We start from the raw sequence: 24,027 nt of genomic DNA, 5'->3' as shown, positions 1-24,027 counted from the left end.
CTTTTCCATCTACATTTTTTAAAAGAATTAAAAGTTTCAGTTTTTTTTTTTTTTTTTTTTTTTTACTGAAACCACAGTTTACTTACATTTTCACCTTAGATGTTAACCTGCTATACTATATCCCCTTTGCTTGTTTTCCTGCAATATCCTTTATAAATCTCTTTTTCTATTCAAGGTCTCAAGTTACACTGAAAGTAGAGTGCATGACAGATGGGATCTGGACGTTTCCCATGATGCTGATTGCTACTGAACCTGATGTGGATGAGGTCTTTGATATTGAAGGGATTGGTTTATTTAAGGAAGCTACTGTTGACTTCAGGCTGACAAGTCAGTCAAGGTAATACATCAAGCATATGTGTGTAACTGGTTTTGTGAATGTAATTTATGCTGAACTGGGAAACAGAATTTAAGATGGAAAATTCTATTATATCATCTTTTTCTGGTTAAGTCAGAGAAGTATTGCCTCTAGGAATCAAAGCTTTATATATTTCATATTTGTTATTTAAAACTTGGAAAATAGAATCCACAAAATGAATACCAAAGAACAATAAGAACAAGTAAATAGATATTGAAATTTAGAATATTTCTATTTGTTTTTCAAAAGGTGTTTTAATGTATTTTTTCAAAGATAGATGGGAGGTTTCTCAGTAAATTTTAATGGTTTGGGGCTATTAAGTGATTTAACTAGGTAGAGGTGATTAGGTAACCTACATTGAGATTCCATTTTCTGTATTATTCTGCTTAGTCACAGCTATCTTTGTTATACTTGTGATAACATAAGCAGCATGACAGTAATACTTTTACCTTTCTCAGATGTAAAAAATGTTTTTACAGCTTTTTTTGAGGTATAACATACTTACCATAAAATTCACCCATTGTCAGTGTACATTTCAATATTTTTTTTAAATGTGCAGAATTTGCAATCATAGCCACATTCTAGGTTTCGAACTCATCCTTCAGTTTTCACTTCAGTCACTCAGTCATGTCCGACTCTTTACGACCCCATGGACTGCACCACGCCAGGCCTCCTTGTCCATTACCAACTCCCAGAGTTTACTCAAACTCATGTTTATTAAATCCGTGATGCCACCCAACCAGCTCATCCTCTGTTGTCCCCTTCTTCTCCCGTCTTCAGTCTTTCCCAGCATCAGGGTCTTTTCAAATGAGTCAGTTCTTTGCATCACGTCGCCAAAGTATTGGAGTTTCAGCTTCAACATCAGTCCTTCCAATGAATATTCAGGACTGATTTCCTTTAGGATTGACTGGTTGGATCTCCTTGCAGTCCAAGGGATTCTCAAGAGTGTTCTCCAACACCAAGGTTCAAAAGTATCAATTCTTTGGCACTGAGCTTTCTTTATAGTCCAACTCTCACATCCTTACAGGACTACTGGAAAAACCATCAGTTCAGTTAAGTCGCTCAGTCGTGTCCAACTCTTTGCAACCCCATAAATCACAGCATGCCAGGCCTCCCTGTCCATCACCAACTCCCAGAGTTCACCCAAACTCATGTCCATCGAGTCGGTGATGCCATCCAGCCATCTCATTCTCTGTCGTCCCCTTCTCCTCCTGCCCACAATCCCTCCCAGCATCAGGGTCTTTTCCAATGAGTCAGCTCTTCACATGAGGAGGCCAAAGTTTCAGCCTCAGCATCAGTCCTTCCAATGAACACCCAGGACTGCTCTCCTTTAGGATGGACTGGTTGGATATCCTTGCAGTCCAAGGGACTCTCAAGAGTCTTCTCAAACACCACAGTTCAAAAGCATCAATTCTTTGGTGCTCAGCTATCTTCACAGTCCAACTCTCATATTCTTACATGCCCACTGGAAAAACCATAGCCTTGACTAGATGGACCTTTGTTGACAAAGTAATATCTCTGCTTTTTAATATGATATGTAGGTTGGTCATAACTTTCCTTCCAAGGAGTAAGCGTCTTTTAATTTCATGGCTGCAATCAACATCTGCAGTGATTTTGGAGCCCCCCAAAATAAATTCTGACATTATTTCCTCTGTTTCCCCATCTATTTCCCATGAAGTGATGGGACCAGATGCCATGATCTTCATTTTCTGAATGTTGAGCTTTAAGCCAACTTGTTCGCTCTCCTCTTTCACTTTCATCAAGAGGCTTTTTAGTTCCTCTTTACTTTCTGCCATAAGGGTGGTGTCATCTGCATATCTGAGGTTATTGATATTTCTCCAGGCAATCTTGATTCCAGCTTGTGCTTCTTCCAGCCCAGCATTTCTCACATTTCTCATGATGTACTCTGCATATAAGTTAAATAAGCAGGGTGACAACATACAGCCTTGATGTACTCCTTTTCGTATTTGGAACCAGTCTGTTGTTCCATGTCCACTTCTAACTGTTGCTTCCTGACCTGCATACACATTTCTCCAGAGGCAGGTCAGGTGGTCTCGTATTCCCATCTCTTGAAGAATTTTCCACAGTTTATTGTGATCCACACAGTCAAAGGCTTTGGCATAGTCAATAAAGCAGAAATAGATGTTTCTCTGGAACTCTCTTGCTTTTTTGATGATCCAGAAGATGTTGACAATTTGGTCTCTGGTTCCTCTGCCTTTTCTAAAACCAGCTTGAACAACTGGAAGTTCACGGTTCACATATTGCTGAAGTCTGGCTTGGAGAATTTTGAGCATGACTTTACTAGCGTGTGAGATGAGTGCAATTGTGTGGTAGTTTGAGCATTCTTTGGCATTGCCTTTCTTTGAGATTGGAATGAAAACTGACCTTTTCCAGTCCTGTGGCCACTGCTGAGTTTTCCAAATTTCCTGGCAGATTGAGTGTAGCACTTTCACAGCATCATCTTTCAGGATTTGAAATAGCTCAACTGGAATTCCATCACCTCCACTAGCTTTGTTCACGGTGATGCTTTCTAAGGCCCTCTTGACTTCACATTCCAGGATGTCTGGCTCTAGGTCAGTGATCACACCATCATGATTATCTGGGTTGTGAAGATCTTTTTTGTACAGTTCTTCTGTGTATTCTTGCCACCTCTTCTTAATATTTTCTCTTTCTGTTAGGTACCATTTCTGTCCTTTATTGAGCCCATCTTTGCATGAAATATTCCCTTGGTATCTCTAATTTTCTTGAAGAGATCTCTAGTCTTTCCCATTCTGTTGTTTCCCTCTATTTCTATGCATTGATCACTGAAGAAGGATTTCTTATCTCTCTCTGCTATTCTTTGAAACTCTGCATTCACACAGATATATCTTTCCTTTTCTGCCTTGCTTTTTGCTTCTCTTCTTTTCACGGCTATTTGTAAGGTCTCCTCGGACAGCCATTTTGCTTTTTTTGCATTTCTTTTTCTTGGGGACGGTCTTGCTCCCTGTCTCCTGTAAATGTCACGAACCTCTGTCCATAGTTCATCAGGCACTCTGTCTGTCAGATCTAATCCCTTGAATCTATTTCTCACATCCACTGTATAATCGTAAGGGATTTGATTTAGGTCATACCTGAATGGTCTAGTGGTTTCCCCTACTTTCTTCAGTTTAGGTCTGAATCTGCCAATAAGGAGTTCATGATCAAAGAGTTGGACAGTACTGAAGCAACTTAGTACTTCGTTGCTTCAGTACTGTCCAACTGTTTGTGACCCTATGGATTGTAGCCCACCAGTCTCCTCTGTCCATGGCATTCTCCAGGCAAGAATACTGGAGTGGGTTTCTATGCCCTCCTCCAGAGGATCTTCCTGACCCAAGGACTGAACCCATATCTCTTATGTCTGCTGCATTGGCAGATGGATTCTTTACCACTAGTACTTCCATCTCCCCCCAAATTTCCCTCAAACCCCTTTTCGGTCAACCCCTATTCCCACCCCTCATCTCTGGCAACCACTGATATGCTTTCTGTCTCTGTAACCTTGCCTTTTCTGGATATTTTATATAAATAGAATCATTCACTATGTACTGGATTTTTTAAATGGTTTTTATGCAGTTTTAGGTTTCCAAGAAAAGTGAGAGGAAGGCACAGAGATTTCTGTCACCCCCTGCTCCCACACATGTGTAACCTTCCCCATTATCAACATCACTCACATAAATGGTACATTTTTTAATAAAGTTAGACCTACATTGACACATCATAACCATCCAAAGTTTATAGTTTCCAATAAGACTCACTTTTGGTGTTGTACATCCTATGAGTTTGGTCAAAAGTATGATGATATATGGGCTTCTCTGATGGCACAGTGGTAAGGAATCCACCTGCCAATGCAGGAGACTCAGGTTCAATCCCTGGGTCAGGAAGATCCCCTGGTGGAGGGCATGGCACCCCATTCTAGTATTCTTTCCTGGATAATTTCATGGGCATAGGAGCCTGACGGGTACAATTCATGGGGTTGCAATGAGTCAGACACGACTGAGTGATGGAGCACACACATGATGATATATATGTATGTCATTATAGTATCATGCAGAGAATTTTCACTGCCCTAAAAATCCTCTTTGCTCTCCCTATTTATCTCTCTTACCCCACTCTTGGAAACCACGGATCTTTCTATTGTCTCAGTAGCTTTTTTACATAGTCTTTTACAAAATGTTGTGTTGTTGGAATCATATAGTATGCCAGTTCAGTTCAGTTCAGTCACTGGGTCGTGTCCGACTCTTTGCAACCCCATGGACCACAGCACACCAAGCTTCCCTGTCCATCACCAACTCCCAGAGCTTGCTTAATTGCCAGGGTCCAGCCCCAGCAGGATCCAGGGGTACCCTCAGGATGACGGCCTAGGCGAAAGGATAGCAAAGCAGAGAACAGGGCTTTATCTTCCTTGATTAACACAGAAAGCCAATAAAGCTCCTGTGTTCCAAGGAGTCATCCTGAAAGAAGAACAGAGTGAAAAGGAGGGAAAAGGAAAAAAGAATGACATGGGGAGACCAAGCTTCGGTGAGCAAGGCCCATAACTTTATTTTCAAAAGGAACTTTTATACCTTGACTTGTACGTAGAGGAAAATGAAAGATGCAAAGTCATACAGTCAGCCCAAACGTTACGTCTATTTTGTCTTTATCAAAACCAGGATTTTTTCTGCATACCTTTCCCATAAACAATGTTGTGTACATTATCTTCTGGCCTTGGAGGCCTGTGGACATTTTATGACCCTTTTTTTATAAAGGCTGATCAGCCATAAAACTTGTTTTCCCTTTAAGTGTTTCTTCTTTATTTCTCCCAGCCTCAGAAAGTACTAAACAGAGTTACATTCTCATGGAGCAAAGGTGCAGTGAGTTACAACAAAGAAAGAACCAATTAGCTCAAAGGTCTGATGTGGTTAATTCCAAGGCTGCTACTTGTTTTTCTTACATTCCAACTATGTTAACCAATGCACTCCCAGGTGCACAGTGGATAAGGGATATGGGCACTTGGCAGCAAGCATTGGCCCAGTAATGAAGCCCTTTACCAGTACTATCTATTCTGATAATTTTGCATCTCTTAAAGGGCTCTATGCTCATTAGGACTTTTAGAATGTTTTGGCTTCCTGTGCCTTTCAAGGTTGGGGAGTTGTGAACAATCATGTGTGTTAATTGCAAGAGTATGGATAAACCTGTCAGGCAAGCTAGAATGCCAACAGAGGGGTTAAAATAGAAATATTCCTTTCATGCCCAGGAGACTTATTAACTAAAGCCCTAAGTGGACTTTTTCCAGAGAAAGGTGGTTGGGCATAGCCCCCTGTTAATGTCAGAAGAGTTGGTGAAAGGCACAAAGTAGTAAGACAGACAGATTCTTGTTTTGGGGTACATGCTCGAGCAGATTCAGGTGGTCCCTTGAGCAATGATCTGCCTTGCTTGTCATGGCTCTTCCACATGATCTTGTCATGGGTGGGATCTCCCGTGGTGGCTCCCGGCACTTAATCTCATGTCTATTGAGTCGGTGATGCCATCCAACCATCTTTTCCTCTGTTGAAGTATTGGAGTTTCAGCTTCAGCATCAGTCCTTCCAATGAATTTTCAGGACTGATTGCCTTTAGGATTGACTGGTTTGATCTCCTAGTCCCTGGACTGAGACTCCAAGGGACTTGCAGTCAGCGAGTCTCAGACTAGTATATAGTACATAGCCTTTTCAAATTGACTTCTTTTACTTAGCAATATGCATTTGAGTTTCATCCATGTCTTTCAATGCTTTGAATAGCTCATTTCTTTTTAGCACTGAATAATATTCCACTATCTGGATATATCAGTACATTTATCCATTCATCTACTGAAGGACATCTTGATTGCTCCTGAGTTTTGGCAATTATTAATAAAGCGGGTATAAACATCTGAGTGAAGATTTTATCGTAGATGTGACTTTTCAGTTCTTTCAAGTAAATACCAAGGAGCATGATTGCTGGATCCTATGGTAAGGGTGGGCTTCCCTGATAGCTCAGTTGTTAAGGAATCTGCCTTCAATGTGAGAGACCTGGGTTCGATCCCTGGGTTTGGGAAGATCCCCTGGAGAAGGGAAAGGCTACCCACTTTATTATTCTGGCCTGGAGAATTCCGTGGACTGTATAGGGGTCACAAAGAGTGTATTTGGTTTTATCAGAAATGACCAAACTGCTTTCCAAAGTCGCTGTACCATTTTGCATCCCCACCAGTAATAAGTGAGAGTTACTGTTGCTCCACATTCTTCCTGGCATTCAGTAGTACTAGTGTTCTTGATTTCAGCCATTCTAATGAAAGTATAGTGGTACCTCACTGTAGGTAGTTTTAGTTTGCATTTCCCTGATGACATATGGTGTGATGCATCTTTTCAAATGCTTAGTTGCCATATGTATATCTTCTTTGCTAAGGTGTCCAATAAGATATTTTGCCCATTCTTAATTGGGTTATTTGTTTTCTTCTTCTGAGTTTTTACAGTTCTTTGTATATTTTGTATAATAATTCTTTATGAGTTATATCTTTTGCAAGTATGTTCCCCCAGTCTGTGCTTGTCTTCTAATTCTCTTGATATTGTTCTTCTTTTAATGAAGTCTAGCTTATTATTTATTTCATGGAGACTGTGTCTGCTATTGTATCCAATAAGACACCACCATACCCAGGTCATGTAAGTTTTCTCTTACGTTATCTTCTTGGAGTTTTATAGGGTTTTTTTTGTTTGTTTTACATTTGGGTTTATGGTCCATTTTAAGTTAATATTTGTGAGATTTTTAAAGTATGTGTCTCGATTATTATATTTTTTGCATGTGGATGTCGTTATTCCAGCACCGTTTCTTGAAAATACTATCTTTGTTCCATTGTATTGCCTTTGATCCTTCATCAAAGATCAGTTGACTAAATTTATAAGAGTTTCTTTCTGGGCTCTCTATTTTGATCTATTGATCTGTGTGTCTATTCTTTAATAAATACCATATTATGTTAATTATGGTAGCTTTATTGTAAGTCTTCAAGTCAGGTAGTATGAGTACTCCACCTTGGTTCTTGTTTTTCAATACTGAGCTGGCTATTCTGAGTCTTTTGCATCCCTATATAATCCATTTGTTGATATTCATAAGTTAACTTCCTGGGATTTTGTTTGGGATTGCATAGAATCTACAAGTCAAATTGAGAAGGACTGCCATCTTGACAATATTCTTATTGAATATATTCATGAATCTTATTATTCATGAATATAACATATTTCCCCATTTATTTAGTTGTTACTTACTTTCATTCATCAGAGTTTTGTAGTTTTTCTCATATACATCATGTACATATTAGCAAATTTATACCTAAGTATTTCATTTTGAGAGATGCTAATATAAATGATCTTGGTATTCCATTCCAAATTTCACTTGTTCATTGTTAATGTAGAGAAAGCAATTGTATTTTGTACATTAATCTTACATCCTTCAACCTTGCTATAATTGCCTATCAGTTTAAGGGATTTTATTGTAGAGTCTTTGGTGATTTCTACATAGATGATCTATCAACTGCAAATAAAGACAAATTTATGTCTTTCTTCCCAACCTAAATATCTTTTATTTCCTTTTCTGGTTTTACTGCATAAACAAGGATTTGCATATGAGATTGAAAAGAAGTGACGGGAGGAGACATGTTTGCTTTTATGTGATCTTAGTGGCCAAGTTAGAAGTTTCTTACCATTAAATATGAGGTTGACAGTAGGATTTTTGTAGACAGATTTTAGCAAGTTGAGGAAGTACACCTCTATTCCTAATTAACTGATAATTTTTATCATTAATGTGTGTTAGATTTTATCAAATGCTTTTTCTGTATCTATAGATATAATCATGTACTTTTTTTTTTCTTTTTAAGTCTATTGACATGATGAATTTCATTAATTGATTTTCAAATGTTGAACCAACCCTGCATATCTGGGATAAATCATATTTGATCATGGAAACCCACTTTTTATACTTTTTTGATGCTATTATAATGAAATTGTTTTATTTCTTTTTTCAGATAGTTCACTGTTTTCTTATTGTATAGAAAGCCAACTGATTTTTGTACGTGGATTTTGTGTCCTTCAATTTTATTTAATTCAGTTATTCTAACAGTTTTTTGGTGGAGTCTTCCAGATTTTCTATGTATAGTGTTAGTCGCTCAGTCATGTCCAATTCTTTGTTACCCCATGGACTGTATGTAGCCCATCAGGCTCCTCTGTCCATGGGAATCTCCAGGCAAGAATACTGGAGTGGGTTGCCATTTCCTTCTCCAGGGGATCTTCCCAACCCAGGGGTCAAACCCAGGTCTCCTGTGTTGCAGGCAGTTTCTCTACTGTTAGAGCTACCTGGAATTATGTCATTAGCAAACAGTTTTACTTCTTCCTTTCTGATTTGGATATCTTTTATTTATTTTTCTTGCTTAATTACTCTGGCTCAGACTTTCAGTACTAATGGTCACCCTTGTCTTGTTCCTATCTTAGAGGAAAAGTTTTCAGCCTTTCAACATTAAGTATAATGTTAGTTGTGGGCTTGTCATATATGGCCTTTATTATGTTGAGTCACATTCCTTCTAAGTCAGTTTTATTGAGTTTTTATCATGAAAGGATTTTAAATTTTGTCAAATGGTTTTTCTGTAGCTGTTGAAAGTATCATATGATTTTTATCTTTCACTCTGTTAATGTGGTGTATCACATTTACTGATTTGTGTATGTTGAACTATCTTTACATCCCAGGGATAAATCCCACTTCATTTTGGTGTATGAGACATCTAATGTACTACTGAATTGAGCTTCCTAGTATTTTATTGAGAATTTTCATACCTATATTCATTAGGTCCCTGGAGGAGGAAATGGCAGCCCTCTCCAGTATTCTTGCCTGGAGAATCCCATGGACAGAGGAGCCTGATGGGCTACAGTCCATAGGGTCACAAAGAGTTGGACACGACTGAAGCAACTTAGCATGCACACACACACACACATTCATCAGGTATATTGGCTTGCATGTTTCTTTTCTTGAAATGTCTTCATCTGCCTTTGGCATGTGGGTATTGCTGACCTCATAAAATGAGCTTAGAAGTGTCCTCTCCTCTCCAATTTTTTTGAAAAGTTTAAGATTAGCATTCATTCTTTTAAAAATACTTGGTACAGTTCCTGATGAAACCATCTTGTCCTGGGCTTTTTTTGTTAGGAGCTAGTAGATTACTAGAAAATCCCATGGATGGAGGAGCCTGGTAGGCTGCAGTCCATGGGGTTGCTAGGAGTCAGACATGACTGAACGACTTCACTTTCACTTTTCACTTTCATGCACTGGAGAAGGAAATGGCAACCCACTCCAGTGTTCTTGCCTGGAGAATCCCAGGGATGGGGAAGCCTGGTGGGCTGCCATCTATGGGGTCGCACAGAGTCGGACACAACTGAAGTGACTTAGCAGCAGCAGCAGCAGTAGATTACTGATCCAATCTCCTTACTTATTGTGTTGCTATCTTCTCATTTGAAGTAGTAGTCACCTCCTCCAGTTTCTACTGACTGTCTTCAGGAGATAAATATCTTCTTTCCGTCCTACTTGAGATTCCAAGGATTTCTGAGATCTTTTCTCTGTGTATTCCTGTTCCACACCTCTACCTGTGTCTCATGGCAGAATACTAAAGCTTGTATGCCTTCTCTTGATCTTGTCAAGCCAGTTCTAATGCTGACAAGCCTCCCTTTTGCTTTTCCTAAAGCAATACTAAATGTTCAACTTTGTGGTTTCTTACAACCCCTCAGAGTTGGGCCTGATTTCTACAGATGTTCAGTAGCCATCTGCAAAGGCTCAGTATTGCTGCTCTTGGGAACTCAGACCAGCCACAGGATGAGGGTGTGTGGGAGTAAGGCACCCAGAGTGTTGGGGATACTTATAGACAAGCTGGGGGAAGTGCAGTAAAGAAGTTTCCATTGTCTCATGGGTGGGCCTTCTTGATAGAGTATGTGATATAGTTAGTAGGTGCCATGTCCATTTAGTGACCTCTAAGAGCCCTATTCTTTGCTCTTCCAGCCACTCTCCAGCAAGGTACTCATTTACAGAGTCTCACTTTCCTCCATGGGAGAAATCACAAGCTGAGAAGTTCTCTCTGGGCACTGAGCTGTGGCACTCTGGGGGAAGGCTCACACTCCTAAAGTGAAATTGTTTTGCTAATGCTATGCAATGTGTCCAGTTTGAATTTTTGTTTGTTTGTTTTGTTCCAGTGGTGTGCTGGGACCTCTCCCCTGGACTCTTGGACTTCTACAAAGACTCTCTGTCTGTCCACTGGTAATTGTCTAAACCAGTGCTCTCCAGGGACAGTTCCAGGACCATGGCCAAGAAGGGCTGGAATTGGTTCACAGGCTACTTTAGGGTCTATAGCCAGAATTGAGTTCCATATGCCTGTCACCCTACACAGGGATGTGTGACTCCTCCCAGGTCCTTGAGCATTTGGCACTGATGACATAACCAAAGGCAAATTGAGCTGTGACTAAGTCCTTCAGGGTATGGAGCTGTTTGCCATAGCCACAGTTAGCAAGTCAGCCACCTGGTTGTGGGCCTGCATTATCAAAATGGCTCCCCTCATTCTTAGACTGCACCAGAGTTTCACAATCTCCTACCTAGGTACTTTTGTCCATGGATGGATGTGAAATTATTCTTGTTGTGGAGGATGTGGGTGAGGAACATCTTATTCAGTCATCTTGCTGATTTCACTCCTGTTTTGATCTTTATTTTCTAGTTTCTTGAAGTGGGAGTTTAGATTACTAATTGGAGATCTTTTCTTTATTCTTATTGTAAATATTTTTTGTGATAAATTTCCCTGTGGGTACTGCTTTAGCTGCATTTCACAAACTTTGATCGGTTGTATGTTCATATTCATTTGGTTCTAAATGTATATTTTTATTTCCTTTGAGAGTTCTCATTTGACATCTGGGTTATTTGATAGAGTACTGTTTTATTTACAGCTGTTTTAGAGGATTTCTGTTGTCTTTCCATTATTGACTTCTAGTCTGATTCTATTCTGGTCACAGAGCATACTCCATAAATTCATTTTATATTTATTGAAAAGAATGGATATTATTCTTTTGTTGGCTGAAGTGTTCTACATATATCTGTTAGAGCCTGTTGGTTGATCATATTTTTTAATTCCTTTGTTTCCTCGCTGATTTTCTGTCCCATTGTTCTCTAAATTGATGAGAGGAGTATTCAAATCCCAGGACATAATTGTGCATTTATTTATTTCTCTTTTAAATTATGTTTTTGCTACATATACTTATGAAGTTCTGATATTTAGTATATGAAAAAGTAGGATTCTTATGTCATTTTGTCATATTTACTCTTTGTTATTATATAACATCTCTTTTTGTCTGGTACATATATTAGCTTTGAAGTCTACTTAATCTGATATTTATATAGGCACTCCTGCTTTACTCTTGCTTTTTAAAAAAATGAATATTTTCATGGTATAATGCTTTTCATACTTTTATTTTCAGTCTACCTATAACACTAAAGGTGAAGTGTATTTTTTACAGACAGCATGTAATTTGATCATCCTTTTAAATTAACTTGACTTCCATTGGTGTACATTTACATCACTAACATCTAAAATAATGATTGATATATTAGGTTTATTTCTATAATTTCATTGTTCATTTTGTTTGTTCATTTTGTTTCTTTCATCTGTTTTCCTTTTCTTGCCTTTGTATTAGTAAACTGAACTGATTTTAAAATCCATTATTATTTATCTATGCTGCTGCTGCTGCTGCTAAGTCGCTTCAGTTGTGTCCGGCTCTGTGCGACCCCAGAGACGGCAGCCCACCAGGCTCCCCCATCCCTGGGATTCTCTAGGCAAGAACACTGGAGTGGGTTGCCATTTCCTTCTCCAATGCATGAAAGTGAAAAGTGAAAGTGAAGTCGCTCAGTCATGTCTGACTCCTAGCAACCCCACGGACTGCAGCCTACCAGGCTCCTCCGTCCATGGGATTTTCCAGGCAAGAGTACTGGAATGGGGTGCCATTGCCTTCTCCAATTTATCTATAGTATTTTTAAATACATATCACTGTATAGTTTGTGTTTAATAATTACTTTATTATAATATTCATATGCAACATATCACAGTCTACTGCTATAGACATTTTGCTACAATAAGGGTAGAAACTTCATTTCCATAGGTTCCTTTATTCCTCTCAATTTTTAAATGTAAAGTCATGACATAAATTGAGTACCATGAATGATGATGTTATAATCTTTGCTTCAGTTGTAAGATATTATAAAAACTCATCAAAAGAAGGATAGTCCATTATGTGCTGTGCTGTGCTTAGTAACTCAGTTGTGTCCGACTCTTTCAACCCCATGGAATTGTAGTCCCCCAGGTTCATGCACTGGAGAAGGAAATGGCAACCCACTCCAGTGTTCTTGCTTGGAGAATCCCAGGGACCGGGGAGCCTGGTGGGCTGCCGTCTATGGGGCCGCACAGAGTCGGACACGACTGAAGTGACTTAGCATAGCATAGCATAGCATAGGCTCCTCTGTCCATGGGGATTCTCCAGACAAGAATATTGGAGTGGTTTGCATGCTCTCCTCCAAGGGATATTCCCAACCCAGGGATCAAACCCAGGTCTCCTGCACTGCAGGCAGATTCTTTAGTGTCTGAGCCATTAGGGAAGCCCATACCTAGCCCTATTTTTTATCTATTCCTTTTTCTTTCCTCCTGAAGTCTCAGCCTCTTCTTGTTCTAATTTCTTCTTTCTTTTTTTCCTTGAGCTCTTTTTAAAGATTAGCTCTGCTGCTGCTGCTAAGTTGCTAGTGATTGCTGCTACTGGTACTGCTGCTAAGTTGCTTCAGTCGTGTCTGACTCTGTGCGACCCCATAGACAGCAGCCCACCAGGCGCCCCCATCCCTGGGATTGTCCAGGCAAGAACATTGGAGTGGGTTGCCATTTCCTTCTCCAATAATCTAAGGTTATTCCTTTATTATGGAAGAATACTTTTACCTGATATAGAATTCATGATTCAGAGTTCTTTTCCTTCATCTCTTGAAAAAATATACCACTTCCTTATGGCTTGCTTGGTTTCCAAGGAGAAATGTGCTGTCGTTTGAACTGTTGCTCCCCTATAGGTAACATTTTATTTCTTCCTAGTTTCTTCCAGGATGTTTTACTTAATTTTTGTCTTGAGAAGTTTAATTATGATGAGTTTTGTCATGTAATATCTACTGTCATTATTAGTCTGAGTTCAATGAAGACAGGGACTCAGACTACCGTGGTCAGTCCCAGATATATAAGGGATGCTTGATAAAATGCCCTGAAAGAATGAAAACCCCCAGGCACTTTGGTTATCATTGAATGTAAATTTGCTTTGAAGTACACTTGGAGATGAAACAGAAGCTTGGTGTATTTCTTAGGTTTCTGGAATTTAATGGCACATAGGTTATATCCTGTTTCTTTTGGGTTACCTTTTAAAACTCTTTAAAAGCATTTTTAAAAATTCATTCAGAGTTATTTAAAGTTATTTGTACCCTTATGTACTACATATAACTCTCATATCAATATATTTGACATCTTTTCATAGTAAGTTGTTCATTGTAACAAAAAATTTTAATGAGTTGATCAGCTCCAAATAAACACAGTTATGGGTATCATTGGAGCTCTGCTCTTTTAATAACTTATTAATCATCCTTAAATAATTGGTTATAAAATTTTCTGAGTTGGTCAATTTTAAAATATTCCCTGTGCAATCAGAAGTGCAAAAATTAATATCTGTTTATTGGCAGGCAGGAAATTTTAATATAATACCTGTTTACTTTGAGAAAGCTGCTCTTGAGCAGGAAATCAATATTAATTCATCCGTGTTTTTTTTTTTTTTTTTTTTTTTTTTTTTGTTTTGATATTTGCTTGGCATTTGTCTTTGGTACCTGTGACTCTGATAAAGTTTTAAGTTTAAAGTCAGAATTCCTTTATTCAGTTTTGTATGTGTATTTGCCTACACATTTGGGCTTTGTCCATGGTCTTTGCTAGTACAAATCTGTTTGACATAATCTGAAACACATTTCCCAAATAGGTGAAAATTAACTAAAGGGATGCAACGTAGATGCTACCAAAAATATGAGAAAGTGAACAGATTTCATAACCTGTATGAGCCTTTAGTGAGTGAAATTATCTTTCTTCTTTCTTGTTTGTTGTTGTTACTGTTGTTCAGTTGCTCAGATGTGTCCATCTCTTTGTGACTTCAATGGACGGAGGCACCTCAGACCTCCCTGTCCTTCACTATCTCCTGGAGTTTGCTCACATTCACGCCCCTTGAGTCAATGATGCCATCCAACCATCTCATCCTCTGTGGTCCCCTTCTCCTCCTGCCTTCAATCTTTCCCAGCATCGGGGTCTTTTCCAATGGAGTCAGCTCTTCATATCAGGTGGCCAAAGTGTTGGAGCTTCACCTTCAGCATCAGTCCTTCCAATGAACATTCACGATTGATTTCCTTTAGGACTGATGGGTTTAATCTCCTTGCTGTCCAAGGGACTCTCAAGAATCTTCTCCAGCACCACAGTTCAAAAGCATCAGCTCTTTAACACTCAGAGTTCTTTCTGATCCAACTCTCATATCCACACATGACTACTAGAAAAACCATAGCTTTGACTATACAGACCTTTGTAGGCAAAGTAATGTCTCTGCTTTTTAAAGACAGTCTAGGTTTGTCATCAGAGAAGGCGATGGCACCCCACTCCAGTACTCTTGCTTGGAAAATCCCATGGACAGAGGAGCCTGGTAGGCTGCAGTCCATGGGGTCGCAAAGAGTCAGACACGACTGAGCGACTTCACTTTCACTTTTCACTTTCATGCACTGGAGAAGGAAATGGCAACCCCCTCCAGTGTTCTTGCCTGGAGAATCCCAGGGACGGCAGAGCCTGGTGGGCTGCCGTCTATAGGGTCGCACCGAGTCAGACACGACTGAAGCGACTTAGCAGCAGCAGCAGCAGCAGGTTTGTCATAGCTTTTCTTCCAAGGAGCAAGCTTCTTTTAATTTTATTGCTGCAGTCACCATCTGCAGTGATTTCAGAGCCCTAGAAAAAACAGTCTATCAGTGTTTTCATTTTTTCCCCATCTATTTGCCTTGAAGTGATGGGACCAGATGCCATGATCTTTGTTTTTTAGAATATTGAGTTTTAAGCCAGCTTTTTCACTCTTCTCTTTCCCCTTCATCAAGAGGCTCTTTAGTTTCTCTTCTCTTTCTGCCATCAGGGTGTTGTCTTCTGCATGTCTGAGGTTATTGATGTTTCTCCCGGCAGTCTTGATTCTAGCTTGCGCTTCATCCATCCTGGCAATTTGCATGATTTACTCTGCATATAAGTTAAATAAGCAGGGTAACAGTATACAACTTGATATACTCCTTTCCTAATTTTGAACCAGTCCATTTTTCCATGTCTGGTTCTAACTGTTGATCTGAATACAAGTTTCTCAAGAGACAAGTAAGATGGTCTGGTATTCCCATCTCTTTCAGAATTTTCCAAGTTTGTTGTGATCCACACAGTCAAAGGCTTTGGTGTAGTCAATGAAGCAGAAGTAGATGTTTTTCTGGAATTCCCTTGCTTTTTCTATGATCCAGTGGATGTTGGTAATTTGATCTCTGGTTCCTCTGCCTTTTCTAAATCCAGCTTGTACATCTGGAACTTCTCAGTTCACATACTGTTAAAGCCTAGCTTGAAGGATTTTGAACATTACCTTGCTAGCATGTGAAATGAGTTCAATTGTGTAGTAGTTTGAACATTCTTTGGCATTGCCCTTCTTTGGATTGGAATGAAAACTGACCTTTTCCAGTGCTGGCATATTGATTGCAACACTTTAACAGCGTCATCTTTGAAATAGCTCAGCTGGAATTCCATCACCTCCACTAGCTGTATGTATAGTAATACTTCCTAAGGCTCAGTTGACTTCACACTCCTGGATATCTGATTCTAGGTGAGTTGATCACACCATCATGGTTATCTGGGTCATTAAGACTTTTTTGTACAGTTCTTTTGTGTATTCTTGCCACCTCTTCTTAATCTCTTCTGCTTCTGTTAGGTCCTTGCTACTTGAGATCTCTAGTCTTTCCCATTCTGTTGTTTTCCTCTATTTCTTTGCATTGTTCACTTAAGAAGGCTTTCTTATCTCTCCCTGCTATTCTTTAAAACTCTGCATTCAGATGGGTATATCTTTCCTTTTCTCCTTTGTGTTTTGCTTCTCTTCTTTTCCCAGCCATTTGTAAGGCCTCCTCAGACAACCATTTTTCCTTGTTGCATTTCTTTTTCTTGGGCAAGGTTTTGGTCACCACTTCCTATACAATGTTATTAAACTCTGTCCATAGTTCTTCAGGCATTTTGTCTGTCAGATCTAATCCCTTGACTCTATTTGTCACTTCCACTATATATCATATCAGATCTGATTTAAGTCATACCTGAATGGTCTAGTGGTTCTTCCTACTTTCTTCAACTTAAGTCTGATTTTGGTAATAAGGAATTCATGATCTGAGCCACAGTCAGTTCCCAGTCTTGTTTTTGCTGACTATATAGAATTTCTCTATCATCAGCTGCAAAGAATATAATCATATTTTGGTATGGACCATCTGGTGATGTCCATGTGTAGAGTCTTGTCGTGTTATTGGAAGAGGCTGTTTGCTATGACCAGTGTGTTCTCTTGGCAAAACTCTGTTAGCCTTTTCTATCCTTCATTTTGTACCCCAAGGCCAAACTTGCCTGTTACTCCAGCTATCTCTTGACTTCTTACTTTTGCGTTCCAGTCCCCTATGATGAAAAGAACATCTTTTGGGGGGCCTTTAATAAGTAAAATTTTGTTTCTTCTTTCTTGTTTGTGGAAAATATATAATCCATAGAGTTCTTGGTATCTGAACCATTATATTCTGTCCTTGTTGATTTTTTATATTATCCTGCATTTAATTTAATGAAAATGTAGGAACTATAGCATTTGAATTCAAGATAACATAAATTCCATCCTTCATTGCCTCATGTGATTGCTCTGGACAGATAAATTATATAACTTAGTCATTAGTTATAAGATATTATAATTTAAAAATCAGAAAATTTTGGATGATACTCATATAGGAAAACACTCAATAAAGATATAAAATGAAATGTGTGAGTTTTCTAGAAGAATTTCATCATGATTATTACTATCTAAATTGAAAGGTAAATCATTTTCATGAATGTACTTTGTCTCTAAATCTAATTGGAAGCTCTGCCTTCATTGAGATAGTTGGAGACATAGGCCAAGGCCCTTGTTTACCATCAGAAGGAAGGATGAACAGGAACATGTTATATCCTATTGAATATCCACTTTAATTCAGAAACCAGTATGATTCATTCTTCCACTCTCTTGGGTAATGTCATCTTAGGTTGTGTATACTATAACCATAATAATGTTAATATTTTACACATGTGCTCAGCCTGATATTTTTCCATGATAAAAGGTCAGGATTATATCTATGTCTCACTTAGCCTTTAAAAAAATATGAGCTTAGTTCTTACTTTCTTGGTTCCCCTACATTTAGTTAATTCTTCTCCATCCATTTGCAATAGATTTAGATCATTTCCTTATACCTTGACCTGACCTTTGGAAAAATATAAGATAATTGCAAAGTCAATTTCTTCAGACTACTTTTCAGTTTATTTTTGTGTCTTTACAGGGTATCTTGATTTCTAAAGGTCTTTGACATAATTTTTTTATGAATATGACCATAAAACATATTACATATGTTTCACTCCCTAACACAATAATATTTGTTCCCTAATGCCCTTGTATTTTTCTATAAGAAAAAGAAAGGCAAGTATGGCAGTGTATTTGTGTAGAGGAAGCAAAAGAGAAACAACCATTCTGCTTCATTACAGTTATCTGCATTCATTTTTAATTAACATTACAAATGTTCTCTTAGATACTTTCTTTAAAATTAGAAGTATCCAGTATCTTTCATCCTGATATATTTCTGCAAGCATTAAGTTGTAAGAGAGTCTCAACAAAAATGTGAAATATACCTACTTCTTTAGGTTTCAGTATATTTTCCTGGTAGATAAATGCATTTATCATAAGTAATTGTATTTGTCAAGTGCACTCACAATATGAAATAAATTTTGATTCTTATGTCCTGAGGTCTGACAACCGTCTTATATTGAGTAAATGACTTAAAGTTACTAAGAAACCTAAAAATGTCAAAATAATATTTTTTAATGTATAGCTTTTGATTTTGTTCAATTTTGGTTTTGAGGATATAATAATGAACACCTTATACTATGAACACGGGAGGTTTTCTTTTTTTGACATTTAACAGAAAATTCTACAGATTTGGGTTACATTTCTGTTATAGCTTAATAATTAAGGTTCCCTTAGGAGGCTGCAGTCACATGTTGGCAATATCCAAAGCCATCTTAAGGTTTGATTGAGCTAGCTCATCAAAATGGTTAACAAAACTAGAAGTTAATGCTAGTTATTATCTAATAGTGCAGCTGTTATTGGCTAATGGTGCCTACATGCAGTGTCTCTGTAATGTGTGTCTCAAGTAGTTAAATTTTATATACAGTGACTGGTTTCCCACAGTGTGTAGTCCAAAAGAAGTACAGAGCATTTTCTGATATAGAACTAGAATTTATGCAGCTTTATTTAGCTACTTTCTATTGGCTACAGGAGAATCACTGTGTTGATTTGGATATGTGAAAGGGACTACCAGTCAGTCAGTTCAGTCATATCCAACTCTTTGTGACCCCATGGACTGCAGCACACCAGGCTTCCTTGTCCATCACCAGCTCCTGGAGCTTGCTCAAACTCATGACCATCAAGTCAGTGATGCCATCCAACCATCTCATCCTTTGTCGTCCCCTTCTCCTCCTGCCTTCAATCTTTCCCAGCATTTAGGGGGACAATTGAAAACTAGCCCATGCCCGTTCTGTCTTTAAATTCATTTTAGTTGTCCCAATGCTGTACTATACTCCTGAATATATCCACTCTATGTTCCATCCCTGGGGGGCTATACCTAAGTAGGTATTAGAAATCTCAGGTCATCCAGATGACCCTTGAAACTTGGGGGAGTGATGTGAGATAGACTGACCTAATGATATTTTAGTACTTGACCAGCTTCCCCACAAACCAACTCAATGCTCAACATCTCCTTTTTCTCTCTCATCAAGTGTAAACTAAGTTCTGAAGAGAAATGACTCTGTGCCCTGGTGAATACACATTTTTCTTATTTGCTGGGCATGGGGAGAAGGGAAAAGAGAAGAACAAAAAGCGTGACAAACAATGAGATTGAGGCTATTCTATCTTCTAAATTAAATGATCTCTAAAATGTAAGGCCCACAGGAGAGGAGGAAAGAGAAAAAGGCTCAAGGAAGACTATTTTAAGGAGTACATGTCACTTTGTGTTTTCCTTATTTAAAGGACCAGAGTTTGTCTGGGGGATAATTTAAGTATGATGATTCATACCTAAAATTTGCATTTTAAATACTTTGCATCCTCTGAAGAGTTAGGATAGACACATGATAGAGTTCAAAGTATCAGAACAGCTTATCTATTATTCTTAATGATATTGTTATCTTAAAAACTAAAAATAAAGTGTTTCTAGTAAAACGCTGTATTTAGTCTGGGACAGTAATGAGCCCACTTTGGTGATTATTCATGATCATCATAATTTTCTTATTCCTTTGTTTGCCTTGCCAAAGAACAACACAGTAAACACAACAGTAAATACACAATAGTAAATATTTGCTTCCTTCCTACTAAATATTTAGCAGAGTAACATTATTTAATTTTCATACAACTACTTAGATATCACTGTCTCCAATTTACCAAAGACACACACACACACATCTTTACACAATCACATCAAAGAATGGGTAGTATGTAGTGGGCACAGTGTCCATTTAGATAAGATACCCCAGCTCCTGTCTCCCCTTCTCCAATCCCAACTCAACAGAAAATCTTTGGTCACCTACCTGTCCCAGCTTGGAGTCCTGTAAACCTCAGATTCATGCCATTCTGAATGGTAGTAGGCTAAAGAATATGTCAGACCCCTGAGCTATATTTTCAATATCAATAGCCCTGGGAAAGCTGATTAAAATTTTCTATTACTTTATTTATTATGTATTTACTTTGTGACACTGCATGGCATGTGGGATCTTAGTTCCCCAACCAGGGATCAAACCCTTGCTTCCTGCATTGGAAGCACAGAGTCTTAACTATTGGACCACCAGGAAGTCCCCACAAATCTCTGTTCTTTTAGAAGGTTAAACCCAGCGTTAACTTTGGCACGTGTAAGCAGAATAGGTGCCCTACTGGATAGTATAACGTAAGAAATTCCACATACAGAAAGGAATAATTTCTATAATTATCTGTCATCAACGTGATGTGAAATTTTCTGATCAGAAACAATGTGAGGATTAAATACAATATATACTGTGAAATGATTCTTCCAATCAATCAATCAGTCTTCAGCACATCACATAATTATCTTTTGGTGTGTGTGGTAAGAACGCTAAAGATCTATCTTAACAGATTTCAACTGTACAATTTATTATTAGCAACTATAGGCTTCATGCTATACATTTGATCTCTAGAATCTATCTTATTAATATAACTGAAAATTTGTACCCTTTAACCAATATTCCCTATTTCCTCTAACCCCTAGCCCCTGAAAACCATTGTTCTACTCTCTGCTTCTGTGAGTTCAACCTTTTTAGATTCTGTATTTAAGTGACATCGTGCAAAATTTATTTTTCTGTATCTGGCTTATTTTACTTAGTGTGATCTCCTCAGGCTTCATCTGTTTTGTCTCAAATGGCAAGAGTTCCATCTTTTTTATGGCTAAATATTACTCCATTTTGTACATATACCACATTTTCTTTATTCATCTGTAGGCGGACACTTGGGCTATTTCCATATCTTGGCTATAGTGACTCATGCTATAATAACATGGGGGTGCAGATACATCTTTGAGATACTAATTTCATTTCCTTTAGATATGTGCCTATAACTAGGATTGCTGGATCATATGGTAATTCAATTTTAGTTTTTTGAGGAAACTTCATCAAATTTTCCATAATGTCTATACCAAATTTTAAATCCCACCAGCAGTGTTAAGTGGTTTTCTTTATTCCACATTCATGCTAACACTTATTTTTTGACTCTGGAATAGTAACAATCCTAACAGATATGAGGTTATGTCCCATTGTGATTTTGATGTTCATTTCCCTGATGAATAGTGATATTGAGCACTGCTTGTTGGCCATTTGTATGTCTTCTTTGGGAAAAATATCTCTTGAGGTTCTCTGCCCATTTTTACTAGGATTATTTGTGGGGTTTCTTGCTATTGAGTTCTGTGAGTTCCTTATATATTTTAGATAATATCCCCCATTAGATACATGATTTGCAAATATTTTCTCCCTGTCCAAAGGTCACCTTTTCATTTGGTTGATTTCTTTTCCTTTGCTGTGCAGAAAGTTTTTAGTGTGATATAGTCCTGTTGCTTATTTTTGCTCTTGATTCCACTGCTTTTGCTGTCATATTCGAAAGGTCTTCATGCTATTTTTTTTTTTTTTTTTTTTGATTTTATAAACATGTTTTTTTTTTTTTTTTCTTCCAATTTTATTTTATTTTTAAACTTTACATAATTGTATTAGTTTTGCCAAATATCAAAATGAATCCGCCACAGGTATACATGTGTTCCCCATCCCGAACCCTCCTCCCTCCTCCCTCCCCATACCATCCCTCTGGGCCGTCCCAGTGCACCAGCCCCAAGCATCCAGCATCATGCATTGAACCTGGACTGGCAACTCGTTTCCTACATGATACTTTACATGTTTCATTGCCATTCTCCCACATCTTCCCACCCTCTCCCTCTCCCACAGAGTCCATAAGACTGTTCTATACATCAGTGTCTCTTTTGCTGTCTCGTACACCGGGTTATTGTTACCATCTTTCTAAATTCCATATATATGCGTTAGTATACTGTATTTATGTTTTTCCTTCTGGCTTACTTCACTCTGTATAATAGGCTCCAGTTTCATCCACCTCATTAGAACTGATTCAAATGTATTCTTTTTAATGGCTGAGTAATACTCCATTGTGTATATGTACCACAGCTTTCTTATCCATTCATCTGCTGATGGACATCTAGGTTGCTTCCACGTCTTGGCTATTATAAACAGTGCTGCGATGAACATTGGGGTACACGTGTCTCTTTCCCTTCTGGTTTCCTCAGTGTGTATGCCCAGCAGTGGGGTTGCTGGATCATAAGGCAGTTCTATTTCCAGTTTTTTAAATAAGATTGTTTTCTTAATCTCTTTTTCAAATAGTTCATTATTAGTGTGTAGTAACGCAACTCATTTTTGTATGTTGATTTTATATCATGCAACTTTCCTGAATTCACTTATTATGTAAAGTTTTTTTCTGGAATCATTGTGCAAATAAAATCAAAGATAATGATCTTAGAGGAAAAGCTTTTAGTCTTTCAATGCTGAATATATTAGCTGTGGACTTTTCATATGTGGCCTTTTTTATGTTGAAGTAATTTTCTTTTGTTCCTAGATTGTTGAGTGTTTTTATAATAAAGTGGTGTTAAATTTTGTCAGTTTTTTCCTTGCATATCTTGAGATGATCATGTGTTTTTTATCCTTCATTCTGTTAAAGTGGTTTATAATATTAATTAATTTTCTTATGTGGAACTTTCTTCATATCCTATAGTTAAATCCTATTTATACATGGTGTATAATCCTATTAACACGCCATTGAATTCCATTTGATAGCATTTGTTGAGGATTTTTGCATCTATATTCATCAGGGATATTTGCCAGAGTTTTCTTTTCTTTTTTTTTTTTTTTTTTTTTTGCTTATAGCAGGTTTATTCATAATTGCCAAAACTTGGAAGTAACCAAGGTGGCCTTCAAAATATGAATGGATATATTACGGTACATCCAGACAAAGGAGTATCCAGCATTAAGTCAAAAACTGCTAAAAAAATGTATTAACTAAAACAAAACCAAATTACATTCTATCAATACATAGCTAGTAACAGTCACTTTCAGGTAAACCTTAAGTACAGAATACAGATATTCCCATCTGTACTTAAGGCATCAGGCCACACTGAGGATGGTGAGAACAGAGTATAGCAGTCATTGGGATGTGAATCACTTTAACTGTGGGCTCTCCACCATTTATCCTTTTTCCCCTGATTACTAGTAAGGAGATTGAATCAATAATCAAAAACTTCTCATCAAGCAAAAGTCCAAGACCAGGTGACTCCAGTGGTGAATTCTAACTTTTTAAAAGTTGAGGTAAAACCATATAAAACATTATGTTACAAATGTACAGGGCTTCCCAGATGGCACAGTGGTAAAGAATCCTCCTGCCAATGCAGGAGATGCAGGTTTGATCCCTGGGTCAGGAAGTTTCCCCTGGAGAAGGAAATGGCAAGTCCTCCACCAGTATTCTTGCCTGGAAAATTCCATGGACAGCAAAGCCTGGCAGACTGAAGTCCGTGAGTTCCCAAAAAATTGAGCACAACTGAACGACTGAGTAATTGAGCACACCCATGCACACAACCATTACAGATATACAACATAGTAATTCGATATTTGATACTACAAAAATCTAGTTACCATGATTACCATAAAATTACCCTCTTCACCCATTTCTC

General features: G+C 38.0%; 1 protein-coding gene across 4 annotated transcripts in view; it reads left to right on the top strand.

The window, feature by feature from the left end:
* CFAP47 (cilia and flagella associated protein 47) overlaps positions 1–24,027 on the top strand; it is a 485,875-nt gene that overhangs the window by 443,241 nt on the left and 18,607 nt on the right. For all 4 annotated transcript variants that reach the window (XM_061410459.1, XM_061410458.1, XM_061410460.1 and 1 more), the window contains one exon: positions 176–337. In XM_061410459.1, coding sequence (XP_061266443.1) covers positions 176–337 — 162 coding nt within the window. The remainder of the gene's footprint in view (positions 1–175; positions 338–24,027) is intronic.

This window comes from Bos javanicus, chromosome X (assembly GCF_032452875.1).
Source record: "Bos javanicus breed banteng chromosome X, ARS-OSU_banteng_1.0, whole genome shotgun sequence".
In the NCBI taxonomy this organism is placed as follows: Eukaryota; Metazoa; Chordata; class Mammalia; order Artiodactyla; family Bovidae; genus Bos; species Bos javanicus.
This window is presented reverse-complemented; position numbering and strand designations above follow the sequence as displayed.